We start from the raw sequence: 20,113 nt of genomic DNA, 5'->3' as shown, positions 1-20,113 counted from the left end.
AATTTAATTGAGATGAAATGGTTGACAACTTTTCAAGTAGATAGAAAAGCATGCTATTTCTTTTGGTATTTGTTGACATGACCTCCTTTATAGACATTTTTCATATGTCAACCAAAATCTACCTAATATTGTTTATAAACATTATGATTAAAAAGAGCTAAGCTTACCTCATTGGAACTTGTATAACTACTCCCACTAATAGGTCCTAATGTTGAAAGTCCAACATCCACCTATTCATCCTCAAATATGAATATTACAATTGTCATTTGTATGAGGAAAAACTATCTATATATAATGATTTTGCTATTTCCTTACTAATTACATACTCGTAGACTCAACATGTTCGCATAATCAAGATCTAAATGATTGACAAACATTAGATGGATAATCACATTAGAAATTGCATGGCCGGAACCCTAAGGCTACTGATCTTATGGTCTTGTCCTGGAAAGATGGGAAAGTTAAGATTGATGGGGTTTATTTTTGGGTAAATGAAGGTGTCATAGCGAAGGTCACTAGTTCCCCTACTAAGGGAATCAAATTCTTCAAGGACAAGAAATTTTCCCTTAATGCAGTGAAAGATTTTGCTAAAGATGCCAAGGAGATGAAAGAACTGGTGAAGACAGGGGCGTATTATGAACCAGATTCAATTTAAAAACTTTGGAGGTTCTTCCTAAGGATGATTATTTCTTACATTATGTTAGATACAAGGTATGATAGAATCCATACCCATCACTTTGTCATCCTTAACCACTTCAGGTATGGCATGAAAATCTCCATACCTTGTTATGTCTTCTCCTCAGTTAATGAGAATATAATGGGTTACAAGAAGAAGTCGTATGCTAACCCAACTTTCCACGAGGGACTGTTGTTACTAATCTACGAGCACTTCAAGGCTCAAACCCGTGGTAGATCTATTGCCCACAAAGTGGAGTCCTTAGATGACACGAAAAGCTCGTATCTCTCTTCTAATATTGAGGATAGTGTGGGGCTCCACACAGATGACGATGAGGAGGTGGCCAAGATAATTAAGGATTTGGGCAAACACAAGAAGAAAAAGACTAAGAAAGGCTCGGTTGCTAAAAGTTTCAAGTCTGAGGTTAATTTAGCTGAGGATTATAATGAAGAGGATGAGTGGATGGATACGGAAGAGGAGACTATTGTGAAAGAGGAAGGTACTAGCAAGGTTTAGGCTCCTAGGAGGGTGGAAAGGCTGGCAGAGAGGAGAAGGGGAATTGAAAGTGAAGCTGATCAAGATTCTGGCAAGGGTCAGGAGACAAGTTCCATTGCGTAGGAGATTAGGAATGAGGATTATGGCAAGGAGAAAACCACTATATCTTTCAGCTCTAAGGGAAGGAAAATTGTCTAGATGAACTTTGAGTCTTAGACTACGAAGATGGGCATAGTTAGAGAGACTATACAACCTAAGGTCTTAGAGATTGATGATGGTAAAATCCATTTGGAGGAACTGATTGATCTGACAATGGTGGTTCTCAGTGACAATGCTAGGGAAGTGGAGTTGAATCTCCTCAACAATGCCTACAACATGGTGGATAACCTCTAGTCAATCAAGTGGATTTTCCATGAAACTAAAGAGATAAAGAATAGGGTTACAAGGCTGGAAGGAAAGGAGATGATGGGTCTAACAGAATTAGCATTCTGGAAACTAGGGTTACTAAGATAGATAAGAGATTAGACAGGATGGAGTGCACTCTTCACAGTTCGGCTAACCAAAGCCTTAATATTATCAAAGGATTAAATAATAATATCAAAAAAATGCAAGAGATTATGGAGGTTGGTTCAGACAGGAAAGTTGATGTAGTCAACGAGGAAAATAGGGCTCCTAAAGCGGATGCCAATCCCCTGGATGATAGCTCGAGCTATAAAGCGAGATCGAACAAGAGGAAGAGGGGTAGGGAGGATACCCCAGAGGAAAATCAGTTGAAGACTGAAGTAGCAGAGACCATGGAAAAGCTAGAGCTCAAGATAGCTAAGCTGGTCAAAGATGTGGTACCCTGATTTGTTCTCCTGGTTTTTCTATTTTTTCCCTTGGTTTTTGTAGTATAGTTGGGTTTGCCTACTCCTTTAGAGGTCATTTTGACTTAGGATTGGTTTGCGGCCTTCCTTGGTTTGTTGTTTATTGATGTTCTGCTTTATGTTATGGACTTTAATTTGGTATTTTTTTGTTTACTGTGGAGTTTCAGGCACTCATTAAAACTTGTTTTACTTAATCAAAAACATTAAATGGATAATCTGATCCTATAATTTTATTAAATTTCAATAATAGATTACTACAATTAATCATAGATTTCTTTTGATCTTTTATTTCAAAAAATAAATATAGTGAATTACATTTAATCCTTTAGTCAAGTCACATATATCAAAACCAAATGTCATAGCTAGCTTCTCATCTATAAAACACCATATTTTGTGTGCGCGCACCTCTGTGTGTGTGTGTGTGTGTGTGTGTGTGTGTGTGTGTGTGTGTGTGTGTGTGTGTGTGTGTGTGTGTGTGTGTGTGTGTGTCTACATGCACTGTGTGTGTGTGTGGGTGCATGTGCAAGCGAGTGTGCTTGCGTGCGAAGGCACGCGTGTGCTTGTGCATGCATGGGTGTGCTTGTGTGTGTGTGTTTGTTTGTGTACGCAAATGCACCCACTTGAGTGGGTACATGTGCAACCAAGTGTGATTGTGTGTGCGCGCGAGTGCGTGTGCATGTGTGTGTGTGCGTTTCTTGTTCTTGGCCATGTTTTTGCTAAGAATCCTCAAGTGCATAATTGTAGATGGAATCATAGTTTCAACAAAGGTGGGCTCATATTTGAGACCTAGGAACCTCATCTTCATCACCCTATGCTAAAGGCATGTTGTACTATAACAAGATCTATGTGAGGGAGTTTTACTATTGTCTTTGCCTCAACTCTCTCCTTCACAACAAAAAGGATCATGGTGTGATGAATGTTTGACTTAGCAAGGAAACTTTATTTCTTGTCTTCAACAAAATATGCCCCCTCTATCATGGAGTAAAGTACAAATATAACATGAATCTTTGTCCTACAAATCATGTGTGTCAAAGTAATTTGAGATATCATTAAGGACAAATTCACAATAGAATTTTCTATAATAATAAAAATGTATTGTGGAACTCATTGTTGTATAGAGGATGCTCAAAATCCATTCATGACCTCTTCCAAAACAATTTCTACACCAATACCTAAAAGGAAACAATTTCTACATCAATGACTTATAAGGTTTTCATATGTTTGAAGAGAATGTTGAAGAATTGATGGAGAATTTTGTAGTGGGTTTTGTTGTCCTATTATTCACTGTGGTTTTCATTAATTAGTAAATTAAAGTTTGAAAGATTTTCAATTCTTCAAAATAAAAACATTTAATCAAAAATCAAGTATTCCATTTAATTCATACATTTTAAACCCTAGAAAAAATACTATTTCCTTATCTCACATCTTGGTGACTTACACATTATTTCTTACTCGTGTTTAGATATTGCAAAGGCAGTGGGTTGAGTTGAAATAAGCTTGATTGCTTTACTTTTCAATTCTATGAAAAACATGATACTAAATTTGAATTCGCATTTCCTTGTCCTTCTACCAAACCTTTTTCCATGATTTGCTAGTAATGGTTGTTTGATTTTAGTGATGAACTAAATGCTTCTAGAGGGTACTACCTTCAACGGTAAAGATAATCCACTTAGCTATGAAGGAAGCATGTTTAATATGCAAGTCAATGATTTCCAAATTATCCTTATGTTGAATAATACAATATAGCATTGAGATTATAATTAGGGATGAAAATTATGTACTAATATTTAAAAAGGACTATCAACTACTACTTTAAATGCTACGACATTATTAAAAAGGACAATCAACTACTACTTTAAATGCTACAATATTATTATATAACTTCAATTTCCTTAGTGTTGATTGTTGTTTTTATTTTAGCATATGGTTTACTATGCATCAAAAGCAATGTTACAAGACTCATTTGTACTTCTCAAAACTTAGTAAGTCCCAAGGTAAGTGACCGTGATTGAGTCTTAGGGACATGAAACTTAGTAACCTAGTTACATGGTGAGTCTACAAGCTAAATTTGACTACAAGTGAACGAAAAAAGTTACAAAAATATTTTGGTAAAATAACATAATATCTTAAAACAAAAACACTTAAAATTCATCCATTACACCCTGAAAACTCAACACTTGTCAAAACTTGATGAGTCCCAAGGTAAGGGATCGTGATCAACTCAAAGGACTTGAGAATTAATTGCCTAGTTATTCAATGAGTCTTATGAGCTATATTTGGCTAGAGGTGGGTGACAAGAAAGTTATAGAAATATAAAAGTCAAAAACATAAAAACTTAAAATCATTTCTTACACCCTGAAAAGGCATTGATTTTATTTACTAATATAAGGAATGAAATACTAGTTAGTTGTCACAAGCAAATAGAGCACGAGTAGGCCCTTTGGATTTTGGTGACACAAAGACACCTACAAATATTGTGGTTGCATCATCATCCAAGGCCTAACTTTAAATGCTAGTACAAGACTTGTTCTCAAATGTAGTGCAGGACTTGTTGTGATGTTGGAACCAATAATGCAAACTCCTTTGATGCATAGACATGTTTTTTCTTTCGATATTTATTTTGATTCTCTGAATTTTATAAATCATGAGGTTTGTCTACTTTTGAAAATATTAATAATTTTAGAAATGTTGTTTCTTCTAGTTAAAAAAATAAATTTCATATTTATACATGTGAATGATGAATACTTGTCTATATGGTCAAACTGGCTTCTGTTTGATTAGTTCATTATATCATCAAAACATATAGATTAGGGGGTGCATTTTCAAAAATTTAAACTTATAGATATCTTTATATTTCATGGTTTTAAAAATGTTTTAAGCCTTTGTTGGGTTGAGGAGCCAAGTCTGAGTTGAGTGTAAGTCAAAAATCAGTGTGTTGAGTCCAAGGTGAGCTTGAGTCCTACAACTGTGACCAACTGAAAAAAGACTTGCATTTTAGGATATCTTGAGAAAAGCAATATTGAAGAGGCACTATATTTAATGATGTGGACTTGGAAACCTTAAATTTAAAGAGTGATATAAGTAATCTGCTTTAAAAGTTTAAGTTCTGTTATAAATCAGTCGAATACCAGGTACCATCCCCTATTCTTCAACCACTAGGTATCCTTGCCTATTTTCAATAGGTTAACAAATCTAGTAAAGATTTTGTGAGCCAAATATCTTACATGAGGTTAAGACAAGAAAGATCTTTGTGGAATAATACAGTTTACAAATCTTGTAAAGATTATGTGGGCCAAACATTTTCATGGGATTAAGACAAGAATGATCTTCCTCAATTAAGACAAGAAGGATCTTCGTGGATTAAGACAAAGAAAGATAACAAATTATATTTATAGAACATAAACTATCCTTCTAAGGATTCTAAAGGGTTGAATTTTGACCTTCCTTTCACATTGTCAAATTCCAAGTCTTGTTCACAGAAATTTGATATTTGCCTATTGCGGCCATTCACTCAAACTCTGCCAAAATAGATTTCCTCTCTTCTGTTCTATGTCACCTGAAAAGCCGTTTGTTCGATAGGTCTGCGAGAAACAATTCCCTGTCACATCTCATATAGAGAAGGGAAGCATAGGAGTTGAGAATTGATTGGAGTTTCAAAAATGGAGACGCATAATTATGGTAATCATTAATATCTAGAACAGAAATTTGGTGACGTCAAGAAAGCAATGAGTTAGCTGTACATTTACTTGGTCATGGAAGGCCATAAGAACTCTGAACTGAACCTAAAAACTAATAAAGAAATTAATTGGCCTGGTTTTTAGATTTGTTGTTAGCTAACCTTTTAAGTATCTGAGTAGTCAGGAACTGGGACAAGAACATCAAAGTCACTTAAAGTCCACTCTGCAATCTCATCTTTGTTACTCACGTAGATTTCTGTTCCAACATCAACTGATGCCCACAGCCTCCGTGCTGGTGTTGTCCCCGGATCCTGCAGTAGTGCATCCACCCCAGGTTTATCAGTCAGACCTAGAATTTGAAGCATCATAATTTAAATAAAATTCCAAATTTAATCAAATTTCGACTGACTTATGGTAATGGGTTCACCACTCTAATCCAGTCACATCCAATACAACTGCAAACTTATTACCTTGTTTATGATCTAGTTTTAAAATTATCATCCAGAATGCATTGATATTGAATAACTTTTTCACTCAGATTACCCTTACTGTAACAGAAGAAATTGCAGCATTTAAGATAACCAGTAACACCATCAGGGATGAGTTTTGATGATTTTTGGAAGCAACATCACGTGCCATTGATAAGCGTAAAGGTAAATGCAACATGCACACAGCTAAAAACAGATTGAACAGATTAATTTCCATTATGATTGAAGGACTTAACTAGCATTTAATTCCAGATGCTGTCTTCTTGGCACTTGTCTTAGGAAAGTTTTATAGAATAGATACATTTTATAGGACATCTAAATTTAAAGAGTATCTGTATATTGCAGTACAATTTTTCATTGTATTTGTTACTGTTTGATACTTAAATATTTAAAATCACATGTGAAGAGGAGGACATTACTTACTTGGTAGAAGTACAATCTGCTAGAAAGTGCTCCCACATCTAGCTCCCATGTTTTACTATCTCCAATCCATCCTTCTCCCATCTTAGAAGGATAGCCGTGCACTGCCCATTCTGGATGAGGCAATATCTGCATTATCTCCTGTGCCTGAGGATTGCTGTACGGATCACAAAGATTGAAAGGCTCCTCCAGATGGTGTGCATTGCCTGGAGAGCAGTATAAGTGATATGCAGCATATGGGAAGTTATTTGTATCATTTCTGTAGATTTTTCTGCCAGTGGCAGTGATGTGATAAGGCGGGCACACATTAAGGTTGTTTGGTTTGCACCAATTTGTGATACTTGGATTTATGATCATTTCACTGTATCTAGTCACATCTGTTTCTACATCTCCATTGCATGGTCTTCCGTCATTTTTCCAGCAACTGCCAATATCAATGAGATAAAATTGGCTCTTCGGACCACCTCCCTTCTTCACATCAAGCGTCAAACGTACCTTAAAATTTGGTGACTCTGGCAGCTACAGAGAGAACAATCATTCAAGCATCAAGCAATCATCCACAAGCTTTTCTTCTCAAAAAATTGAAACTGCAGTATAACATGAGGAAACATGGAATTGACCTGCTTCATCATCCCACGAGTTTCATAATGGTAACCTCCAGAGTATCCATGTGTAGCATCAGCACGCAGATACAGCATTAACCAAGGGTACCTCTTTGAAGTCTTCAATGTGTGAGAAAATACCCAGCTCCCAGTTGCAGGGCTCTTTTCCCATTTTACAAAATAGTAAGAGATGTTGTCTATTCCTGATTGTAGATCAGCATTCAAGTCATAGCTTCCATAAAAACAGCCAGATAGAGTGCTTCCTGGTTGAATTTCTGACCGATTGTGGTATACAAGGGGCTGGTTCATGCACCCATTACCGAAACAGGGGAAAGTTCTATTTGTTCTAATAGGGTCCTCTTTTTTACCATTATTTGGGCACAAAGCTGATTTGATGTCAAAGTTTCCGTTCTTCAACATAATCATCCAAAACTGCCAAGGTTTTGATCCACCATCAACTTGACACAAGGAACCCAAATATAGCTCCTTTTCCGCTGCATACCTATCTACGTTAGAGGGAGAACTGAAGGTAGAATTGGGGAATGAATCGCCTGCACTTAATCTATTGTCAGCTTCTTTAACCTTATAATCTACTTTACATCCAGCGGGACCTAAAAATGATCAAATATATGAAAGTTAGTGAGAAACTCGTAGACAAGCATTTAGAGAAACATAAAATCAGATATGATGTTTCCAGATTAAAACAAATATAGGATCTATATCTGGGGAATAGCATGTCGTTCTGAAGCGTAGATAGAAACTAGAAAATAAAGCATTCAATTATATGTTTACAAACTGACAAGTTGGTATGTAAAGAACAACTCAAATTGCAGTAAGAACTAACCTCTGTGGTCCTTAATAACACTAATGACAGCATTCACTTGTTTCAATATCTAAGGTGAATTCCAGGTTTTAGAGCTATTGATGTAGGCTAACAGAGTGGCATATGAAAACTTTAAAGCATCTTGGAAGTTGGAACTAAACTCACCAATAGAGTACCACAAATAAACCTTGTGGCAAAACACTCATTCAGATTCAAGAAAAATTGAGCCTTCCGTGACAAAGTGCTCATTCAGATTCACGAAATAGTGAGTTAAAGCCTATTGGCATCCCTGAGAATCACAGTAACCTGTGTACATGGAGTGACACTGTTTTCAAACGCATGACTCGTAAAAACACATATATTAAAAAATTCAGAATCAAAATAGTCAAACCATAGATAAAGCTTCTCGTCAACGAGCATACTGATACCCCCACATATCCCTAGCCTTACTGTGCCAACTTATGAAAGTTTTGAGAAATTGGCAGAAGAGTTGACAATTTTCATCTCTGCATAAGCCCCTACTGTTATCCACACTACTGTTGTCTACCTTTCTCTACATATGGCAAGTGACTAAACTACACGTTCTTTATTGGATTAATTCCCATGCTCTGCTGCCTAAATAAGATCAGGTACAGACTTCATGTATTGAGAACAGTTCTATAAATGTCCAATGCGGTCAAGCCCCTGTTTTTCAAGTTACTGCCGGAAAAAACTATATGACTATTACTCTATTCTACATGGAGATACTTACTCCAAACAAGAGGGAATTGAAAGTAAAGATGCAAATGTTATCTAGGTCCTACATAGCTCTCCTGCTACCGGTAGATACCAGGGAGAAATCACTAAAAACTCAAATCCTATTTTTAAAGATGACAATGAATTTAAGGAACTTGAAATAAGTTTGTCTCTGCTATATTGCCCATACTTATTTATCCCCAGCAGCTACATATCAATTCGCAGTAAAAGCAGACAAGATAAGTTGAATGCCCAAAGATGCCCAAACTGTTTCTTCAATTGAAAATAGGGGAAAACAACCTTCCAACATGAGGAATGTAATCTTAGCAAACCAAAATCATCCCATAGTTTCTTAAGCTTGATCCTTTCAAATCAATGAAACTTGAAAAGAAAGCCAGTATAGTTATTTAATATTATTCCAGCAATAGGTATATCAAATCCAAACCTGGTGCAGAAGAGCAATTTAAATCCGAGCAGTCTGCGTATCGAGGGCTTCCCATGCCAGGAGCTTCTGCCCCCACTTCATTGCATTGATTCCATCCTTCCAGCGCAACTCTCACTCGCTGGCTCTGCATACCAGGATCCCCCAAAACAGAGACATAATCTTGCCCATGCCCACAAATCAATGCCCCCATTCCAAGGCAAAACAAGATCACCATTGCCTCCATATGACGGAATCGCTATATGCAGAGCATGTCGGTCTGCATACAAATGAACCGTCTGAGTTTCGCAAATGGATCATTGGCCTCTGCCTTGACGTTTGCTAGACCCTCGAGTGGACCTCCATCATTTTCCCACTTGTTTGCAATGACGCATGTCTTTGTTTTTAATTCAAACCTGGCCGGCACACGTGGTTGACAACAAAAGTGCAACTGTTGAGTAGATTAGACGTACTGTCGGTATACCAAAGTGGGTAAAAGTAGATGAAGTTGCAAGGAATATCTATCTTTCGCTTTAGCCCGTGACTAAACAGCAGAAAATATGCTTTATATCTTGTTGACCTATCTATAGCTTTATATCTTGACCTAGCCATCCCAAAAATGTATCAAACGCTACCGGATGTTCCCGTAGCAATCTGCTCCACGTGTTATTAAACTGTGGGTCTCTCCCTAACCTCCTGGAATACAGTTTCCTACATCTTTCCTAATATTCTTGCGGCGTGGCCATGGCTCAGGATTTGGCTGAGTCCTAAATCTGGGTTATGGCTAAAGAAACTCTAGCTTTAAAAAGATAAATAATGATGTTGGATAACCATAACTCTGTATATTTAGATTGAATAGCTGCGCAATAAACTTCGTGATGATTTTTGACTGAAAATCATCACGTTGCTTACCCGGGTCTCGATTTCTGCCAACGATGAAGAGGATTATAGCTCAGGAAAGTTTTGTGTATATTTAGATCGAAAAGTTTTCACAAGAAATTGCGTGTAGATTTTTAATTTAAAAAACATGATCACACGTCTTTCCCCAACATATGTTCCTGTCCATCATTTCTTGAGTGTACCAAATTTTGTCTACCAGTCGGCACTGTTCGGGCAGTCACCTTCCCCTAAAATCCATAATTTGTTTTGGAGCTTCCGTTGGACTAGTATGTGATTTCAGCCGAATGGGAATTAAATATGGATAGGTTTTTAAATCGGTGCTCTCAAATGTATAGAGTACAAGGAATTAATATATTTATCAAAGCTTATTAGTTCGTCCCTATGCATCGATTAGATGCAATTAAAAACTATAAAATATATTAGTTTAACCAATACTCCATTTCACTTCCCCGATCCAAAGATAGGAGAGAGGGGTAGAGCCAGCCCTCTATTCGTATCTGTCTCTTAAAATATCCAATCAGTTCAGTTGGTGAGGCTTTGCCTTCCTATTTGGTGAGATGGGGTGGGGCTTCGCCTTCCTCCACTTAACTAGCACTTGCCGCCTTCCTCCACTTAACTAGCACTTGTACCTACATGTTAGTCGATCATTTAGACCACATTCTTTTAGTTTAATACAATAATTAATTTTATTGAAGTCTATAATCAAGCTAATGACAACACTAAACTCTAATAGAATAAGCCAAATAATGAGTACCAATAAAAAGGCATATCCAAATAGAAGACCACTTGCTCCACTCCCCACTTCACATAATCTAATCTATGCAGTGTCGACAGTCGCACATTAAGCCTCTGACAACCCACACCAATATGTGATTACATTAATCCCACGCGCTAGATATGCCCTCAAACAACTCACAGGGCATGAAATAGAGTCATCATATTTTCCACTACACGTTGTGGTTTCTCGCACATATTGTGAATTGGGTAAGGCAATAACGGTGTTCTCACTTTCAATTGCCAAGATAGGTGTTAAAAAGAGGAAAGTAAGATTGCAACCAAGTGGGTATGCAGAAAATTGCACCTAATTTCCATGTCTCTTCTCCACATCATTTCCTATCCCCTTTGTTTATAGAAATAATTGTATAAATCATTTTCAATAGCTCGATTAACCATGTTTATAAGCTACTAAATGATTTATGAGAGCTATAAAGTTACTCGATGTCTTCAACAAAGTGTAGGCTTGTTGGAGTAACGTTATTGATTGTTTACACATAAGTTGTTCAAGTGTAAACTTTCTCTATGTGAACAAAAGTTCATTAACTCATTCTACTCTTGATTCCTCCTTGAGACCATTTTACAAATATAGAACCTCTATCATATACTAGATGCATTCAATAAATCTGAAGAATTTGTTATAAAAAAAGTTTTTTAGAAACAAATTGTTGAAAGGAAATAACCATCTAGTTGTCTTCTTACTATGTAGAAAGACTGGCATAAATTGAGTAAATGAATTAAACAAACTATTTTCAGTATTTTGTTGGTTTGTAGAAATTTGTATTCAGAACAAATATTGATATTTGTGCACTTCATTATCTATCTCTTTAGCCTTATCAATAGTCCATAAACAAATAAACAAATTTAGAACTTAAGCAAGTAAATAAATGCACGTAGAATAAATCCATGCATGTCTCGGTTGTTGCCCTCGAAATCATGAACATACAATATTGAACTTCAATCTAATGCACTCCAAATAGCGATATCCCCATTGTAATGGTTGGATAAGAAATCAGATTAAGACAACCAATGATAAAGCATTAAAATTGTGCCTTAGTCAAAACATGTGTACCACAGGCTTTTGATGGAGGATTGCATGACTAAGCTTTTGGCAATGCTTAATAGGTCATCCAATAAACATCAACATAAGACATCGAATATTTTTATATTTCTAATTTAATTCACATATGGATCATATTAACAGACATGGACATCAAAAAATTAATACGTTGAACTTCCTAGTGACGAAGTGTAGATGAACATTTTTTGCGAAGCATACATATTTTGGTTAAGGACATCATTGAATTGGAGTTTATGACTTAAACTAAGTAAACAATGAGAACATCAATTCAAAACTATTTACTTAAATGATCCATCATTTACGAACTTACAAAAGAATAATTACAATAAGAACATTTGAGATTTAAATTAGGAGGGAGAAAAATATTCATTTTTCCCACTGGTTCATCAAACACTTAAATGGTATCTAACAACAACATACGGTCTGGCCATTACAAATCAAATGCAAATGTCACATTCATTCATCTTGATCCAAAAATGTTTTTGATTAACTACAACATGAAGTTGTTATTAATTTGCATTCAAAAAGTGGATGTGTGGATATGCTAACAAAATAAGTAAAATTCAAAGTTATAACTTGGCAACAAAAAAAGTGTAATCTTAGAAATTCCTTACCCTCAAATAAGATATGAAGAACCCGATGAACCCTAGTCCAAAGTGGTACAACCCTAATTATGTAACAAGTTAGTAGGTTTTCTCATAATGAAGAAGGCCTACAAAGTGTTTCACTAAATGATTTTCTTGGAGAGATGTGTTTCATGATGATTTTTAGATTGAGAATTGGAAAGGATTACAGTAGATGAATGTCTAGGGTAGTAATTTTTTAGAAACATATAACATTAGTTGAAGAATCTATGCAACTAAAATCAGATGCCCAAATAGATCTTTGAATCTTACCAATGAACCTTAGCTTTTACAATAAATGAGATTGCTCATTGTGGAGTTCAAAAAATGTATATCGCAGAGATGATAGAAACTAAGGAAATCTATCAAGTTCAATCAACAAGCACTTGGTTCACATGGAGAGAATTTTAATGATAGTAGATTGAATCGACTTTAATAATCAAATAAAATTTACTTTAAAAACCATCAAACACTAAGATTAAAGTCATACTATACTTGAGGATCACATTGACTTAGTGAGCATATGATTTAGGATTATAATTTCCCACTCCAACAAACTCTAGGTAAAAAAAAAGTTCACTCCCATAAGCCTAGAAATAAAATGTTTGTTGTGATATTTCTAGAACTATATGTGGTGGTATTTCTAGAACCACTCACCCATTGTCCACTAAATGTTAAAATTATAGGTCTTGCAAGTGCATTTGGAAAGAAAGCATCATCAAAACTCAATTTTAACCCTGCATTAAGTCCTCATCTCACATATGGTGATTTTCCTCCATGTGCTTCTCAATTGTTGCATAAACTTGGGATAGGAATTCTTCCAAGCTTCACTGATTACAAAGTCTAAGGCCTTTAAAACATAATGTACAATAATTTTATGTTTATTATTACATTATATGGTAATGTATATCTATGATTCAAATGTTCACCTTGAAGATATCTTCATTAATAACACAAGGGAATTCTGGGAAACCCTTAAACTACCCAAATAACACTTTTCCATGTATAAGGAGATTTCAAATGAACTAAATACAGAGTAAATGAAAAATTTATAAAAATGTCAAATACTTTTTTGGCCTTTCATGGGGCTCTCGGGCATGTGTTATATTACAAAATTTGTGTTCAAGAGTCACTTCATTTCAATTTAACTATGAGTGTTGGCCCCACTTCCCTACCATCCTTTAGCAGGCATGCCACACCTACATACAAAACTACACAATAGTGGTGCCTAATTTAGTTTTTCCTTAATCAAAGAAATTTAAAGACTAGACTTCTACACCTCCAAAGTAAAAACTAAATAGAATTTGGGAATCCTATGAGGGCTTCTATTTTCTAGGTGTATTACTTGTGGAACATGGCCAACAGGAATTCAGTCTACCTTCTATTGTGTGTGTGTGTGTGTGTGTGTGTGTGTGTGTGTGTGTGTATCTATACATGTATATGTATACGTATATGTGTGTGTGTGTGCGCGCGTGCGTGCGTGCATGCGTGTGTGTGTAATTAGTTGAATTTCCCCATTTGATTTTGGTCATAATATTGTTAAATGGTTCATTTAGATAGCTTTGAAGGTGGAAAAGGTGCTACCATAGGAGTAGATTTAAAAAGGAACAAGTATCAATTGCATGCACATGTCTCTCCATCGCAATACCTACTTTTAGACACTGCATATATGACTGTAATAGTTTCTTTATGAAAAATGATATTTCTATTCAAAGTGTTCCATTCCATGTATTCTGTAAGTACACTAATATATTTCTTAACATAGTTCTTTCCAACTTAAATATGTATCTAGTAGAACACAAGCTTAAATTAATTGCTAAAGCCAAATCTATTATGGGATAATAACTTGTAGAACTATCCAACTATAATATTACAAATTAGAGGTAATCTTAAAAATGGTAGTTGAAGAATATATTGAGAAAAAAATGTTGAACACCCCAAGAAGGTATCCTTTGGATGGTGCCAACCGCTATTGGTGGGTCATAAAACACATGTGGGTAAAGCATGATGGGTTTCATGTCAGCTTTAATAGTCATTAATAAATCTATACTCATTTATGTAAACTACTTCCAGTTGTGGGCTAAGACTAAGAATTTATTTCCCACCATGTGGAAACTATATTTTAATGGCTATTGTTAAGTATTCTTGTGATAATGTATTTTGTAGTTCGTTCCACTTGAAAATCCAAGAGAAATAACCTATCACGATTCAATATTTACTAGACTATTTTTTTAAAAGTTTAAACAACACAAGATAGCAATGCGGAAGCAATATACACATGCACATCAAGTACACAATAAGAAATTATAAATACAAATTTATATTCCTTATGGTTTCCTTCATGCTAAGTCACATTTAAGAAGTTTATTATCATTAGTTTAAGTGTCAAGTACATGTTCATGATCATAAAGAAATAATAGATACATTATCTCATAAGCAAGTGCAAAAGTACAACTGATACAATAAAAATACATCCAATAAATAGCATCCATTGTACTTGTCACAGGGTATGCAAGAATAGACACAAGTACACAAGAATACAAGATACACGATAGCATACATACTTTAATTGAATAGAAGTCTCTAAGATAGGAATACAAATGATATGGTACAATTGTCACAATGAGCATCCAACATCTATCAAGCTGATGGGGACCCAAATGGTGAGAAGTCACTACCTCCTAACCTCATGGTCACCTAATCAGGGTCTCACTCCCACTGTATAGGAGAGATAATGTAGGATCCACAAACATATAATCAAATCATAAAATAATCCTAGGTAAGGGTTCTTGATACCCAAATCTACCTCAAGGGTAACTCAAACTACTAATAACGAAAAGATAACCAAAGTAAAAAAAGACACTCATTCAAACTAACATCACATACCAAAATCAACAACAGATACCAAGTGCAAATCAAATGTCAAAACCAAAGAAGATACAACCACCTCCAAATCAATGTCAAGTGTCACAAGCACAATAACCAATAGATAACAACTATCATCAATAAAAGTGAACCATCAATCACTAATGCCAATAATAAAATCACCACCAATGAAAAACTAACATTCATCAATAAAAGTCAATTGTCAATAATAACACTAGTAGATGTGGTGTTAATTTTTGACCTTATGCCATTTTCCATTTGATTTTAACATTTTTTTGTTAAGATCTTGAGTGGGTCAAAAATTTGACCAACACGAGTTTGTTTGGTTGAAATTTTGACCAACATGGATTATAAACAAAAAAAAAAAAAGAGAAAAGTGTGCGAGAGGACTAGGGATTTTTACTACGAGCTAATCACTCGTGGGTGCGGGAGGAGGATCGATCTCATTTCTCTGGTAAGTCATTTTTTTGGGAGGAGCATTTCCAAAAAAAGCTCAGAGACATTATTCAAGTCATTTAATTGACTCCTTGGATGCCAAAAACCTGTTCATCATCTTCTTAGTGGAGGCAAATGTAACAAGAAATTTTTTTTTTGAATCAATATTGTTAACATTTTGAACAATGGTGTATTTTTACAAGGGGAAGTTTTATTGTTTTGCAATTTAGAAACAAAGCACCCGAGTTAATCTAGATTTTTGGAATTTCATTGTTTTTCTGTAGACCGTAAAAATTTAGATACCTAAGAACTTTACACTAAAAGTTTCTTTACAATAATACAAAATAAGGGTTGTCGTATAGTTTTAAAAAATTGTTCATTTGAAAAAGGGGCAGGGGCAAGGACATTTTTTGTCCTAAACAATAAAGCTGAAATTTTCATTAAGCTATTTTTCCTCAATGTTTGGTTTTGTATACAATTGTCGATGTCTTATTTTGGAGAAACAAGTGAATTTCTTTGAGCATTCTTGCTAGTGCCACATTCATTTGGCTTCTTTTAGAGTGGCTAGAGTACCACTTGTTGATGTTGATTTGCATCGGCCTTGTATTTTGTATGGCGATCTTATTTCTTTGATCAAATGTTGCATTTTTCTTTAATAGTTTAGACTTGTTTTCATATTGCATTATAGTTTAGGCTAATTTTTCTATGTAGTGGCTCACAATGTAGTCTATCTTTAATGGGTTTTATGCTTTAAAAAAATTCAAGCTTCATGTTTATTTATTTTTAGGTCTGCTCCAAGTGTTCCCCAAATTTCTATTTTGGAGAATATCTTTATTGATGTTGTTGTTACTATCAGAAATGAAATTAATTGGTTCTTAAGATTTCTGCAAGATGTTACAATAGGGAATGACGTCAATACATTCCTTGTTGTATTTTTCTTTTCTTATATAATGTTATTTCCTACAATCTTATATCATATCCATACATTAAATTTTGAGTCATGTGGATTCCAAAATATAATTTTTGAACTTTGTAGGTTGCAGGAGTTTTGTTTATTGCTACTATAATTAGTAGTTATTGCAACATTTTAACAATATTTTACATAGGTAATTTATTAAGAGTTTTCCCTGAGTTTATTTTTACATCATTATGAATAGTTTATTTTCATTTGTTTTGAGTTGGATTGGTAGTTGGTCTATCTGGAAACAGAGAAACAATATGATTTTGAAATATAGAAAGATGCCAATGGTGCTTTTCAGGCCCTTATCCATAAAATCAAGGAAAATATGATGATTTTTCATCCTTTTAGCCATGGTTGTCCTCTCAAGTCCTTAGATTGGGATATCACTAAAAAATGGAACCTTGTGGAGTGTCATAATAATTACAAAAAATTCATGGTTAAAATAAGAAGAAATATAAAATGCCACCCCAACCCCTTATTATTAGTTGTTGATCATATGATTGACAATGATGTGGTAGTATCTTATATTTGTGGAGTGTAGTTTAGTGATTTGGTTTTAGATATTGAGAAATAGTTGTTACAATATGACATTTATTATCAATGTGTTGAGAAGGAAATGGATAAGAGGTATAACATTGTATTATAGGTATGGTCCCTTGCTAAACACACACACACACACACAAATATTATATATATAGTGTCCTTGAGATTGGTCAAGGATAGAAGAGTTTCTATGGGCAAGGAGTAAAATTAGATTTAAAAAAAAATGAGATTAGCATCTCATACGCCTCTAAATATTCTTGATTCTACCAACTCATGGAATGTTTAGCTACTTGGCATGTCTAGTGCAAGAGCACATTTGTGAATGGGCAATCAACATCACCAAATAAGAAAATCTAGTGCTATCATAGATCAAAATTAAGTTTCTAAACCTTTTCAAAGGATCCTACATTGATACCAACTATAAGGGAGATAGAGGGTGAAACAATATATGTAATTTCAAACTTAATTCAACTTTAATATAACTATTATTCATAAACTATAGAAAATATATAATATGAAATCTTTCACAAGTACACAAGAGTGGTAAATTTATGTGAAAACCCAAGATGGGTAAAGTCATGGGACAATCAACTTCGTAGTAATAATGAATCACTTAGGATAAGTAGACAACAACCAACATGAGGCACCAATCTTAGATTGAATATATGACCACCAACCAATCAGTTACATTTACATCTTTTGCCCGACAATTGAGTGACAACCTAATGACAAGTACATCAATCTTGTAATATCCCCTTATATTAATTCTTAGGAATTAGGGACAATTAACTCACAAAAATTGGTGAGAAACTTCCTTCCAAGAAGACTTTAAAAGTCCTATACAAGACTTGTGATTATGTTAATTGTCATGCCCAAACCCCGAGGGAAAAAACACACAAATCTTTTTTTTTTTTTAAAGTAAAAATCAAAAAAGCTCAAGTTTGATAAGTTGCGATCACAGTTTAAGCAAAGGTTCTCTATACTGATAAATTATTATTTTCGTTATTAAGATGATAGCGATATTTTAATTAACACCAATTAATATAAGAATGAAAGATCATGATTTACAATTGATACTACTTATAATGTGATGCTATAAGATATATTACTTATCAATAAAATAGAGTATCACAACTATCTCAGATATATTGATGAGATTTATGCCAAGATGATCTTTACTATATATCAAATCTATACTTCTATTATAACAATATGAATTGTGTGAAGTCTCCTACCAATTGCTGCTATTTGTTTCTAATATATCAAGATAAGATATACTACAAGTCTCCTCAATGTGCTAGTAGTCAACTCTAATATGGCACTAATATGTTGAAGTTTGCTTTTATTGCTTATATCAATGATGTACCTTGTTGTTCCTAGTCTATCTTATTAGTACACAAATATCTCAATATCACTTATAGCATTGATATAGTTGTGTCTTATCTGTACTTGTCTCCAACATCACTCAGAGCAATGATATTGCTAATTCTAATCTATACCTTATATGTATGCAATTATCATCAATAAATCTTATAGTAATGATATTGCTATGTCTACCTTGTACAAGATAGTGGGCTCTTCATGATTACTTTCCTTCAATATTTGCAAACTGATTTTCAAAAGGCAAGTACTCCCTTGAGCAATCTAATAATGATGAATAGCAAATAAGAAATACTTGATGATGTCTTTGAGAATGGGATCGATTCGTATAATAGATCTCATTGTTATTGGATACTTTGACATAGTGCAAGGTAGGAGAATCCCCAAATGAGATGTCCTAGTCCCCAAAAAATAACCACACAATGGAAACACAACAACAATGCAATAATAATGCAAGATCTGATACCAAATCGCAACTTTTTATTCATAAAATAATCAATTACATGCAATATGCCTAGTTGTAAGGCCTTCTAGGTTAGGGCCAAATACAAAGAAAAATTATAATATCTATTAATCTCATATTGGTTTTGACAAGTGAGTGTCTATACACTTAAGTCATTTACTTAGTTCAAGCCGAACAAGTAACATATGCCAAGCACAACATGTAAATTTAGATCATGTTGAGTAAATATTGAGTGTCAAGTAAACTGATTGGCTAGAGCAATATCCTAGTAACACAAGGATTGGACATCCTTAAACAATGAATCATTGTTGAAATTCATCATGTTTCTACTTAGAATACCATGCTAAACTCATTTATTGTATCAATCTGGGAACATAAACTTGAGATAGTGACTGCAAAGTTTATGCTTTAGTTGTTCTCATTAGTCATCACTACTAAAGTAAAAATAGTAGCTACAGGAAGCTTATACTAGAAACTAAACTTACAAATTAAATAAACAATGCTCAAGAAATAAACCTATGCTCCAGGATATAGTCGATGGTTTTGCTACTAGAGACTGTAGGAGTAACAATACTTAACAACTTGAAAGAAACTTAACTGAATTCTACCTAAGCATGAACAAAGGATTCACCTCCTGTGTGGGCCCCCACAGAAGTGTGAATGAATTATAACTCAAAAATTGAAGCAAAGAACTGTCATATATTTTCTCAATAGAACATGGATACAATATAGAATACCAAGATGCTTACTATACTACTTTCTTATAACACGAGTGTCTCAAAACAAAAACATGTAACTTTTTCTGGAAATAGAAGTTCCAGCTTGTTTAAAAGAAACTACAAAAAAAAAACCACCTAAAAACTA

General features: G+C 34.4%; 1 protein-coding gene and 1 pseudogene across 3 annotated transcripts; one reads left to right on the top strand and one right to left on the bottom strand.

The window, feature by feature from the left end:
• Positions 1–5,397: 5,397 nt before the first annotated feature.
• LOC149578814 (uncharacterized) lies at positions 5,398–9,512 on the bottom strand. Of its 3 annotated transcripts, none has more exons than XM_089831880.1 (5): positions 9,228–9,512; positions 7,243–7,835; positions 6,626–7,141; positions 5,876–6,025; positions 5,398–5,635 (listed from the first exon to the last, which is right to left on the bottom strand). In XM_089831880.1, the coding sequence occupies exons 1-4, from the start codon at positions 9,448–9,450 to the stop codon at positions 5,879–5,881; spliced, it is 1,479 nt and encodes a 492-aa protein (XP_089688006.1). In that variant the 5' UTR covers positions 9,451–9,512; the 3' UTR covers positions 5,398–5,635; positions 5,876–5,878. The 3 variants fall into 3 exon arrangements, with proteins under 3 accessions (XP_089688006.1, XP_089687997.1, XP_089687990.1); XM_089831871.1 differs by having other exon boundaries at positions 5,398–5,618; XM_089831864.1 differs by having other exon boundaries at positions 5,398–5,618; positions 5,963–6,025.
• On the top strand, positions 9,451–17,124 carry LOC149578813 (reticulon-like protein B8; annotated as a pseudogene).
• The last annotated feature ends 2,989 nt before the right edge of the window (positions 17,125–20,113 follow it).

Source organism: Cupressus sempervirens, chromosome 1 (assembly GCF_028749045.1).
Source record: "Cupressus sempervirens isolate cs-2001-9-10 chromosome 1, ASM2874904v1, whole genome shotgun sequence".
In the NCBI taxonomy this organism is placed as follows: Eukaryota; Viridiplantae; Streptophyta; class Pinopsida; order Cupressales; family Cupressaceae; genus Cupressus; species Cupressus sempervirens.
This window is presented reverse-complemented; position numbering and strand designations above follow the sequence as displayed.